Raw genomic sequence first — 12,569 nt, forward strand, 5'->3', positions numbered from 1 at the left:
TGCAAAATGATCTTTATTAATAGACGAATTTGGGAATAGTACAATTATACTTCACTTCGCACCTAATAGCGTGTTTAAATTAAACTGTATGCTGACTACTCAGCTTGCGCTGCTTTTATACTCTCCGTCGCTTCATTCGCATATTTCTACTAAAGACTAGACGTTTCGCCTTCTGCTGTATCTCCTACTTGGTAATTTCTATATATATGTATATTTGTAGTTTATGTTTATCTTATAGCCATATGCGGGTGTATGCATGAGTACTACTTCGGCTGATGATTACATGTGTTTGTGAGTATCTCTTCGTTGCCGTGTATGTATGTGTGTAAATGATGATTGATTTGTTTACGTACATACGAGTGGCTGCTTAGTATCAGCTTAGTGATGCTAGTATCAGCTTAGTGATGCTAGTATCAGCTTAGTGATGCTAGTATCAGCTTAGTGATGCTAATATTCGTCACAATAGGGTTAAATTAAAACAAGAGCATCGGTAGGGTAAAACCACCAGTCATTTCCTGAAGTATATGTGAGACGGCTGTGGCTATGTCACTAGCGCAGAGGTTACAGATTTCCAAAGGCTCTACTTACGCGTCAACTAACAAGAAAAAAAGATGTACGTCAATATATTTGTATAATAAGTGCCTTACTGCTAAACTGTCAGTATTTTTATTGTAATTGCAACACAGTTTACGTTCTCTTTTGTTTTTCTTACGACTAAATACAATGCTTTAGTCTACTTGTTTCGACATATGGAATAAGTTATATAAAAAATAATAATTCGGTTTTTATAAAGAAGTTGATATCGATGTAAAAAGTCCCAAAACGAGCGTTTAGAATACGAATTGGAAACATACATGTACCTACGTTTGCTTTTACTCGCTGCTACATATGAGCCTGGAAGTATGCAACATCTACTGCACACTTGCGGTTTTTAATGCCTGGTTTTAGAGTGCAAGTTTAAACTCTAGTTAAAGTTGGCTAGAGTTTAACCTTGCCACTTTGTTCGATAACATCATCTCAGCTTATGCGGCCGCAGTGACAGGGTTAAACTCTAGTCAACTTATAATGAAAAACCCGGCCTAAGTAGAGGAATTATATATAGGTTTGTAGTGTTCGACCCTCTTATATGGAGTAAAGATACTATTTGATGCATAAGCGTATCTGCATTTTACATAAAAATTCTGCGTAAATCTTTTGGCGTCGTAATCAAATTACATTGAGGACAGAGCTTACGTGCTCCCAACGAACGCAGCCAGCATTCTTCGCAATGTACATGCCAACAAGCAACCGATATTGCTGGATTTTTATAATCATCCAAACATATTAAACATTTAATTTTATTCTGCGAGTGATTCTCGTAATGGCGTATTTTACTTTTTAACGACTCTATTATTTGCGGTAAACTTTTTTGCTGCTTACAATCTAAAATTATATTTTTATTAGAAGGTCGTAGTTCACCAGCGGATCCATTGAACATAGAAGCTGTGTGTGTAACGCATGTTTGTGTACTAGCTTTTGTATTTGTTGCAGGTGATAACTCTACGGCATTATTGCCAATACTATTTGTTGCGGCTTCTGTGCCAGTAATTAGACGCCGCATATAATTGGTAACATCGTTATCTGTGCTACTCACACCCTGATCTGATGCTGGTGGTATTACGTCAGCTTCACCGTATTGTGCTGGGCCATATATGTGCGTATCATCTTCATCTACATTTAAATCTTCCTCCTCTTCATTACCAATCAGGTAACTATTATTTTGGCTCCCGTTGCCAACATGATTTGTTGCACTTTGTCCAATACCGATAGCAGCATAGCCGCCTTGTAGCAAACTTGATACACGGATACGTTTTTGACCAGCCCATTCATATTCCTCATATTCTTCGCCGGCGTCATCATCTTCGTTGCTTGAGCTACCACCAGCATCAGGCCCATTAGTAGTCCCGTTTGAGCGGCGCAAACAATGCTCAGCATGCTGCTGAATATCATATAAAGGAAATGTGCGATTGCAAACTGGGCATTGCCGTGTCGCCGGTGCTGATGATGGTGGTCGCTTGCCTGTTCTTCGCTGCAAGTAAAATGTTTTATTGTAAAACAAATTAATAAATCGAATGTTCACTACACCAAACAAACCCTAAAACGCGTATGCCGATTTCGTTGCACACGTTGAAATATTGTCCAGGGCTTGCGCTGTTCCTCACTACTCGCTGCAGCATTACTTGCACTTTGTTTCGATAGCTCGGCATTCGCTTCGTTCACGGCTTTGATTTGCATTTGCCTTAAACGCTCCATTTCCTGTTCTAAATGCGTTTTCACTTCAAAATGTTGAAGTTTACATTCGCATGTAGGACATTGTAAATACTCCTCGACTGGAGCGACAGGCCCTAATCGGTTCGTTGCATCCGATGCAGTCTCCATTTTTGTTGCTGATAGAAAGAAGTTTTCACAAGTTATTCCTCCGATTTTTCTTAAATATTTCGATTAGTTATGCAAAACAAAAATTTAACTCCTTAAACGCTTCACGGCACAAACAAATGAAAAAACAACAACAAAAAATGCCTTTGTTGACGGCTGGATTGGAAGTTTGACAGCAGCTGGCATTTGATAGAGCGACTTCCAATCACGTCGAAATTTCAAAAGTTGCCAGTCATATAAAAGAATTGAGTTTTACACAGAAAACAATAGGCATCAATTTTTGTGAGTTCCAGCGAGTTGCTCGCCACTTGTAGCAGACTTATTTATCCTCTTTGCTTTTACCCAAAGTTTTTTTTTGTGGGTAAAACAAAATCATCAAAATTACAACAACCACATGAAAGTTTTCAACTTTGTTTGCAAATATCTTAGAAACGAAACAAAATTTTGAATTTCCGCCTTCGGGTTCGTTATCCTGGGTCCAAAGCGCGTGTTTTGACACCTCTCCCGATATTTTTGGACGAGATTTAGCAGTTGTGAGCTAAAGTAAATAATTGCTTTAAAAGCAACGATTATGACATAAGGCAAGCACTTCAGCTACGACGTCTGAAAAAGTGTATGGACAAAATTTACGTTTTCCTGGTGAACTAAAGTTCCTTTATTAAGTCCCTCTTTACATCATACAAGTCTTGAATTCAATACCAATAGAATCCTCTTTTTTGTGTTTTCTATTTGCGTTTACTTATCAAAGAGGAAAAGTAATACAACAAATGTTTCGGACAACGGCCTTGATGTCTTCAATCCGTTCTTTGCTTGGCCCTTCCATTATAATTTGGACCTTTCGTGTTCCCGAAAAATAATTAAGTTTGGCAATCGCGTGCACAGAAAATTCGCGGCGAAGTCAAGAAAGAAATAAAAGAGAAAGCAGCAAATTGAAGAAATTTTCTCGACGCAAACGACAGCGATTGTTTACATTGTTTACTATATAGTTTGGCAGCTTAAGTAGAGGTTATGTTGCGAATAGAGTGGAAGGCAGTGGACTAGGCAGTCGAATGTCATATAATGAAGGAATGGTGTTCGGAGTTTTTTCAAAGTTAAAAAAAAAAATGATAAAAGCTTTAATATAAATAAAACTTTTGTTTTAATAACAACAAAAACGCCATATATATTCTGTATACATTAATTGGCAAGGATTATCTCACTTTAAAATTTGAATTAAATAATCTAAAGTTTTTTTTTGAAACTGAGTCGAGAACTGTGCGTGTGAATGTGCGAATTTTCACCGATCAGCTGTTAGTTGCGCTACTTGGTAAAATTTACAATGATTGTTTATGTGCAAACGCGAAATCAGAAAACGTAAATTTTTATTATTTACCTTTTCTTTAAATTTGCTTTTCACTTTGCAAAAACTAAAAAAACGTGTGAGTTAATAAAAAATGTAAGAATATATAGAAATTTTAGCGTTTTAAGTGCAAAAAAACGACATTTAATATTCGAAAGGTCACAACTGTTTCTGTAGCCATTTTAGTGTCTATGTAGGTGTGTGTGAATGTGTGGTGCTTTCGAAGAAAATCGAGGCACCCAGAAAAAATAATGCATATATTTCCTACTAAATAAGAAAAACTAACTAAATTGTGTATTTAGATATCCATGTATATTTATTTGAAGTGGGGAATATTTGTAATATTTCAGTGAAATTTGCGACTTTCTGTAACAGTTTTCGACTTTCCCATATATGCATTTGTGATCGAAAAGCGAAATGATGTATAGCAGGGACGTGGGTGGAGATATGTTGGCGCAGCAACAGTCGCAGCTAAAACAACAACGACAATTAGCCTTCAGCAAAAATGCAATTGGCAACATAAATATGAGTGGATTTAGTTCTTTCGACAGTGATTCGTTGCCCGATTGCTCAGAATTCGATTCAGAATCCGTCACTTTGGATTACTTTAAAGAAAGGTACTTTTAGCCATTGTTATTGCGAAGAAATCATATTTTTGAAATCTTGCTTGGCTATTTTTACCAGCTTTTCTCTATATGAAAATATAAAACTTAATAATATTAATATTGATGTTTATCCTATTTGCCATATAGTTCCATTCATCCAATTGCATTCTGTTCAACTAATCTGTTCAACAACTAGTAGGACTCAGTCAAAAAAATTTTTTTTTGAAAACTGAGTTTTACTAGATGATACCCCTCATCCAGCTACCCAGCTATCATACCTATCAAGTGTTTTTTTGTTATGTCTGCAATCAAGCCATATTTACATTTTCACTTTTTCGTTGGCATTGATAGCAACAATTTATAATTATATTTTATCCATATTCTGCAAAGTATGTATGAGAAATTTGTCTAATAAACATTTCCTTGTTGTTATTGTAAAAGTTTAGCTACTTACATTTTTTTCTATATACATATAAGTATTTCATTTGTCTATATTGTGTCTAGAAACAAGCATGTGCCTCTTCCGCTATCATGTCTTATATTTATTTATTTGTTTGTTAAAGTCCGCACAGACACAAAGCGGTCGACTACTGGATATAAGATACAATACATATAACAAGGAAAGAAAACATAAGCGTAAAAAACAAAATTACTTAAATAATAAAGAATCAAATTAACTAAGTTAAATTTTAATTAATACATAAATCAAATCAAAAATAAAAATTAGTTAAAATTAATATTGAAATAAAATTGACATCTTATTTAAATATCTTTAAAAATATCATGCCAGACGTGAGAGTATTTCCTTACGGATAGCAGCAATCGAATACTCAAAACTTATGCAGTTGTACAGTTTGCTATAGCGCCAGCACCAATTGCGAAGAGGGCTATATTTGGCAAAATTACGGCGTAGAATGGGTAAATGAAAAAGTACATAGTGTCTTGTAGTTCTCGCAGGAACAGAAAAATTCAGTCTGCTTACAAGATCAGTGGAGTCTATCTCACCGATAATCAGTTTATGAAGGAACATTACCCTGAGGGCGCTAAGGCGCAGACTACGGGACGTCCTAGGGCGTGAACTGCAAGGAGCCACAAAATATTTATAGATGTTACGTGGACGTCTAGTTTTGGGATCTAGCCCAGAACAACTTGTCCGATGGAACCATCCCTTACACGAGACACACTGACAAGAGTATGACCGTCCTAAAAAGATTCTTTTCCGGCAGATGCAGCAAAACCATTCCTCAGGACCGGGGTCAGGACACGGACCTGGATTGGGTTCGATACCTTCCCGGAGCAAGAGAATATGCAGCAGTCCCGCTGCAAGGAGCTGCTGGGAGGATGACAATTTGTGGGAGGGACGCAACAAATTAAATGCTTTGTTTATCTTTAACAGCTGTTTCTCGCAATTTCTTTTTTGAGTCATAAGCCGCCTTTTGATAGACCGGGTCACATATTTATAAAAAATAAAACTTCAAATTTGTAAAATGGGGGAACCGGAGTTAACAGGAAAATCAATATCACCGTCGAAATCCAGCAAAGGGCCACTCTTGCCGACAAGTGCTACATTACATTGAGTAGGAATGTGAAAAGTACTTGAAGCCTTCCCGAAACACAAACATTACGATTATCTATCATCCTATCTTTCCTAATGTAAATTCTTGGACGGTCCCAGGAGAAGATGGTTGCTTTGGAGGAAATATAATATTTATGATCCGACCCATGACACCACCGGTTACTAGCAAAGAAATTTTAAAGACTTCCCGAAGATTTAGAGGAGTAATACGAATGGGTGTTGTCTTTCTGGACTGTAGATTTTAGACGCCTATTACGAAAAATGCGCCTTACCATGCGAGTACTCTAATAGTAATAATGAATATAGTGCAACGAATGTAAGGCCAGAGGCTTCTACTATTATGGTATGGGAATGCATGCAAAGTCTCCGGCCACGAAAGTATTCCAAACGACTTCCGCATTAGGCAACAGAGGACTTTCACAGAGCTAAACGAGGAATATTAAGGGCCACCAGCGGGTTAAGAGGCTAATATACCCGCGGCCAGTGTGCCTGCCGTAAGAGGCTATTAAAATATCCAAATGTTCAAAGGTTTGTGTAGCGAAATCCTTTCAAGGGATCGCCAGCACAGCCGTCAGCCGATGCTCTGGCAACCACAAGCTCCTCATGGAAATATGGGATGGGGGTGGAATAGCCTTGAGGGTTCAGTGTGGTCGTGTTACATCGTTCCGGAGATGGTCAGTATTGTGCTTTCTACCGAAACGTACCTGATGTATATCTTGCAAGATACAATCAACATCGATAACACTCCCCAAAACTTTCGGGGAGTGTCTTTATCGTTAGAACGACAACAATCATTTGAAGAAAGGTTAGTTCCCACTCCGTGCATGAAATTGGTTCATTTATCGCACGGTAGGATTGTCGTTCTACGATAAAACCACCTAGGGGTTTGGTGCTGTCAGGAACGAACCTATCATCGGTTCAGGAACTCCGCTCGTACAGAGTACAAACCGAGGATGGCGCCATATACAGAAGAAACACGTGGCATCTTAAGTCAGCCACTTCATCCCTCGACGTTGATCCTTACTCGTCCACAGATCGTCCTACTGTTGAACCAAAAAACCAAATTTTCCAGAGCCCAACACAGCCACCGAAAGAAACCACAACACAACAGTGTCCGCCAGATGACGTGCCTCGTGAAGCTGAACCTTCCACGCCTGCTAGACCACAGGATGCAGCTAGCCTCAATCATCCACCACGCACTCGCTCTGGACGTGTAATTCAAACACCCGCAAGTTACCGCTGAAAAGGAGGGATGTCAGGAACGAACCTATCATCGTTTCAGGAACACACAATCGATTCACAATACACATTCCTATATATACATATTACTGCAAACCACTTTTATTGTACCACTCTTGATATACATATTATTGAAGATTGTTCTAGACACGAACTATAATAAAACACGTGCCTTCTCAATCGTTCTATTTTATTTAACAAAAGTAATTTGTACCAAAGTTAAGGTACATTACAGGTGCCAATTTCAATACTCTACATAGAATTTCTGAACAAACATTTCTATCTATTTATTTTTTCCAGTATTTTTGTGTTAACATTAGTTTATCCTGTTTTCCGTTGTATATCTTGAAGTTTTAGTTCTGTAAAGAACCTTCGGGCAGCTTGAGCTTTCTTGTCTGATCTTCAAAAAATTTTGTGTATGAAGGAAAGCAGGAAATTGACGGTGAAAGGCATTACATTCGCAGATCAGCAACACCAAAAACTGGAGGTTAAAGAAATCATTTCCACCGCAATCAGGGCTCGTATTACGTTTAACGATTTCACTCATCCGCTAACTATACAACTTACAAACTATTTCCAAAAACTATAATAACTTATGGATCTAACGAGTACTATTTACCGCTAGTTCACATATGTCATTAATCTGATGCATCATCTCAGTGTTACTGTGATTTAAGAAATGAGTTTCGATCACCGATCGGAAAATGTTATACGGGCCCAGGCACTCTCTACACGTTGAAGGTACAGGAGGACTTGTGTCCGTCAAAGGATTGCATAAATCCCTCAGATCTCGAAGAGTGTTTTTTTTTTGCATTTTGGCTCATACTCGTTCATTAATTAATTGATTAGCGCCACGACGCGATATAACTTGACACCATCCCCCACCAACCTTTTTCTCAAAAATGAGTGGACCTTTCTGCCAACGTAGCATGACGAAAATAATATTTTCTGAACAGGAGTAAAGAAATATTTAGTACTTTTAATTAAAAAGTCGCTTGATAAAATTTTCCTTATTTTTTTATTAATTAAAAATAAAATAAATGTTTAAAAAAGCAACTGGCCTCTTGAAAGCCACATCAACTATAGACGCCAAATTCGAAGCACGCTACAACGACTTTCTGTGGCTTGTCCACAGTCCTTCAGGAAAATTAGCTGCCAAAGCCATTGCAACTAAATCTCATCCACTACACAGGGCATTCTGGAGTTTCTTAACTAGGCCAAAGCCGAACCTAAAGACCTACGGGAGCACTTGCGGTATTCAAGCTATTTCCAAGTACCTTCTTGACCACCAGACAAGTACGAAACCACCACAAACATCTCAATTAACCTCTCATTGAGCATCGTTAAGAAAAACAATGCATCTTCGGAGGTGTACGACCAAATATTCCTACACTATAAAGCAAGACATCCAACTCATATATTTTATTTCACCGACGGTTCTCTTATTGGAGAAACACCGACATACGGCGTAGTAGAACAACTGATTGACGGGACCTACGAAACAATCCATCAAACTCTTTTATCACCACATGCAGAACTATCAGCAATCAAATTCGCGCTGCATCACGCAGCAACTAACAACAGACGGGCGGTAATTGCCTCTGATAGTTTAAGTGTGCTAAAAGCGTTAACTGACGAACACAGTGAAGCTCGCAGATTTGCACTGAGCTGAGTTAATATACGTAGCGTTATTAATCTCCTGTGGATACCAGATCACGTAGGGTTGGTAGGCAATGAGCTAGCGGACAAAGCTGCTAAGCAATCCTTTAGCATGACACTTGTAGCTGAGACTCCATGCTTGTCGTCCACCATAACGAATTACATAAAAACGCACCTTAAAAACCTAAAAGACAAATTGTGGCAAACAGCAAACTGTTTTTTGAAAACCCACAACATAAGCCCTGCATCTAAATAGCCAGAATGAGAGTAGGTGTTACAAAATTCACATCCGAACACTACTACAATCATACTAGTCAACGCGATTGCAGCCAGTGCAATGTTCCCCTAACCATCAAACACCTACTTATTGATTGCCCTCTTGATTGTAGCAAGGATTCCACAATAAAGCAGACAACTGAAGCACTCAAGAAACATAGTCTACTCCACGAGGTATAAATCGTGAGGCAAAATGGCCTAGTAGCACAGCCTCTAAAATATATTTTACAAATTAATTTGTAAAATATAAATTTAAATAAATAAATAAAATAAATGTAAGGCGTGATAACCTCCGAAGAGATTTTAGGCCGAGCTGCTCTTCCAATGTGCGCCGTGCTCCTTTTAATTTTTTTTTTACAAATTTTTTTATTAATTAACCTAGCTTCAAATTAACTATGTAATACAACGCAAGTATTCTATTTTTGTAAGTACACATTTAGTTCTAATTTCAAAATTATTTTTATCCAAAAATGTCTGCTTTGCCAATGACTGAGAACATCACTGTAAATACCAACAAATACATCTGCACAGCATTATGTATTGCTTTGTTTGCTGCTTTCATTTATTAGTAGCCGCCATTGGGAGCGTACCAAAGGTTTATTTTTTCACTTTTTTCAAAGCTATTAACACATTGTTTTCAGCAATTGGTTCCCTTTAATACATTCTAATGCAGTTTGTTTGGCTTCCCTCAATATCCAATATGGTAAGATATACAAAAAGTTCAGCGAGTCAGAAATGCGGAAGCTGCACCCATTAACAATTGTAATTCTATACAATACCAATTTACTTTTCTTTTTCCTTTCTAATTTTTATATTGAACTCCTAGCATTGCCCGAAATTATCACTTCAGGTCATGGTGTTTACGAACTTGCCACATGAATGTTTGTACATATGTACTTAAGCTTACGTTTTGAGTGTAGGGAAGATGTTTGTGTTTGGCCTACGATCTGACATACCTACAAGTTATGCATATCGGACCACTGTGGGCATATTATATACTAGACTAGTGATGAAAAATTCGTAAAACTATTATAAAGGAGTGTATACCAGGTAAGATCTGGATAGAATATGATATCAATGAACCTTTCTACGAATCCAATACTAGCCCGACTCTCCTATCCTTTGTATTTGTGGATTTTAGTCGCCCTCTATGACGGACTTGTCTTATCGGGGAATATTCGAAGCCTCATAATCCACGGAGGACTTAGCGGGAGTTTCCTCTTTTGATGGGAAAATTTACAGGGCGGATGCATCTTTATTTATCCGCATAACATGGCCTTTCAGTGTAGTCGCTGTAATTATATTCACTATTCTCAGATTAGCAATAACCAAATTTAATAACAACAAAGCTGCGGACGCTGATGGGTTGCCTGCGGAGCTATTTAAATATGGTAACGAGGAGCTGGTAAGGCTCGTAAGTTTTTTTGCCAAGTCCACAAGAAAGAGAATCCTGTATATTGGAATGATTTTCCGTCATCCCTTGTCAATTTTGGTTTTGAGACAAGCCGGTTTCGGCGTTGTACCATCATCAGTTCTCTGAGAACGAAAATCGACACTAGGCTAGGCGTAATGCGAATGAAAGATGATACTTCAAAGTGTTGGCCTATATTTCAGCGACAAAAAAAAATGGTGTTAACAAAAATAAATTTATGCTTTGACTGAACTGTACAAACGGCCAGTCTGTTGCTGTGTTAAAGACCATTCAGGGGTGAAATTGGACCGGTTAATATTGTTAATATTGAAATAACAGTCCTTGTTCGGATAAAACCCGTGTAATAAATATCAAATATTGCTCCTCAGAGTAAATTTCGCGCCAAAACATTATTATTACTTACCAAGCTAAGACTCCGTAGAAAATTTAGAAAATGTGTTATACACATACAGACATAAATGTTCTTTATTTTCGGTATGTTTTTCTGGTGTGTAAAGTTTATTTTCAGTTCAATGTCATTTGCAACATCTTATTATAGGTCCGACTTCCGCATTATAAATACGTAATAGCTGCGACGCATAAGCAGTTTTTCATATAGATGAGTTTAAAACATGCTTATGCATTATGAGTAGATTGCACGTATTTTTATGGAGAAGGTAAAATGAGCGACACTGGCGCCATCTCATATTGAAATGTAGCCAACTCCCCAATTTTGTTCCAATCAAATCATAAGAAGAAGAATTTGACATTTGCTTTGGCTAAGGGTGTTGGCACACTTTGCAAGTGAAATTATTTTTCCCACTGGTTGGTAAATTTTCTAACATTTTTCGCAATTAAAAACTGCAATATAACAATCGAATACGACTCGAAATATGTTAGCAAGTATTTTTGTTGTATAGGGAGAATGTTTACAACAGTGCTTCGCGAAATTTTGTATGTGAATGGGCAAGGCGTAATAAACTTCAATTGCCAAGTGTGAAGTTCCTTCATATTTACAAACGCAACATCTTGGGTGATTGTAGCGATGTTATTGGAATGCATAAGCTTGTGTTAACCGCATCTATATGAAAAATGTCATTGTGTCACCGCCTTTATGAATTCCGGTTTCGAGCAACGGGGCTAGCATGGTTGTATATACATACATCAAACCAACTCCTGTGTTCGCATTTGTTGTTGTAGCAACTGGATTTGTATTGCCAAATTTTTGTCTACCTAACCGTTGAAAGAATCCTTGTAAAACTCTACTGCGAAACAATTACATACATATATATATTTAGAGAGTAAATTTTGTACATTAGGGTGGTTTTTGAAAAAAAAAAGAAATTTTCCAGTGTCACCCACAGAATATACCCAGGGCAGGTATGCCTGTCGTAAGAGGCGACTAAAATACCATATTGATTCAAGAGGTTGTGTAGCTCAACCCTTTCAAGGTGTTGCCACCGCAAAATATAGCTTCTCAAACCCAATTGTCAACCTCGCCTACCCGTGGAGAATGCTGTTACTTTAACATCCGAGGCTCTGACGACCCCAAATTCCTCAAGGATCTAGGGGTATGGGCTTTAAGGGGGTCATATGGTCATACCAAATCGTTCCCGAGATGGTCGGGCTGGTGTCTTAATAGTGCTTCTTACCGGAACGTTCCGGATCTGCATCCGCAAAAGACCATAAACATTGATAACACTCCCCAAGGCGGCCGCCGTGGTGTGGTGATACCGTGCTTCGCCTACCACACTGAAGATCCTGGGTTCACGATCCGGGCAAAGCAACATCAAAATTTTAAAAATAAAGAGTTTTCAATTAGAAGAACATTTTTCTTAGCGGGGTGGCCCCTCGGCAGTGTTTGGCAAGCACTCCGAGTGTATTTCTGCCATGAAAAGCTCTTAGTGAAAACTCATCTGCTTTGCAGATGCCGTTCGGAGTCGGCATAAAACAAGTAGGTCCCGTCTCTTTAGGAGAAATTAGAAGGGTACGACGCAAATTGGACGAGAAGCCCGGCCTAAAATCTGTTCGGAGGTTATCGCGCCTTAC

The 12,569-nt window shown here is 38.1% G+C and overlaps 2 protein-coding genes across 15 annotated transcripts in view; one reads left to right on the forward strand and one right to left on the reverse strand.

Annotated features, from left to right (window-relative positions):
- Window positions 1-626: 626 nt before the first annotated feature.
- Window positions 627-2,592, reverse strand: RNF220 (ring finger protein 220). 2 transcript variants are annotated; one of them, XR_010948403.1, is made up of 3 exons: window positions 2,134-2,592; window positions 1,061-2,068; window positions 627-990 (listed from the first exon to the last, which is right to left on the reverse strand). XR_010948403.1 is itself a non-coding variant. In XM_067758994.1 (2 exons), the coding sequence occupies exons 1-2, from the start codon at window positions 2,416-2,418 to the stop codon at window positions 1,169-1,171; spliced, it is 1,185 nt and encodes a 394-aa protein (XP_067615095.1). In that variant the 5' UTR covers window positions 2,419-2,589; the 3' UTR covers window positions 627-1,168. The 2 variants fall into 2 exon arrangements, 1 of the variants encoding a protein (XP_067615095.1); XM_067758994.1 differs by having other exon boundaries at window positions 627-2,068; window positions 2,134-2,589.
- Window positions 2,593-3,730: 1,138 nt separating this feature from the next.
- Window positions 3,731-12,569, forward strand: part of LOC137236413 (transmembrane protein 47) — a 71,820-nt gene continuing 62,981 nt past the window's right edge. For 6 of the 13 annotated variants that reach the window (XR_010948406.1, XR_010948404.1, XR_010948405.1 and 3 more), the window contains exons 1-2: window positions 3,731-3,850; window positions 4,105-4,371. Coding sequence is in view for 7 of the 13 variants with exons in the window: in XM_067759001.1 (XP_067615102.1) it covers window positions 4,172-4,371 (200 nt within the window). In the remaining 6 variants the exon portion in view is untranslated. Of the gene's footprint in view, window positions 3,952-4,104; window positions 4,372-10,002; window positions 10,160-12,569 lie in introns of those variants that run through there. The other 7 variants (XM_067758996.1, XM_067758998.1, XM_067758997.1 and 4 more) reach the window with 7 other exon arrangements.

This window comes from Eurosta solidaginis, chromosome 1, assembly GCF_040869045.1.
Source record: "Eurosta solidaginis isolate ZX-2024a chromosome 1, ASM4086904v1, whole genome shotgun sequence".
NCBI classification, from domain to species: Eukaryota; Metazoa; Arthropoda; class Insecta; order Diptera; family Tephritidae; genus Eurosta; species Eurosta solidaginis.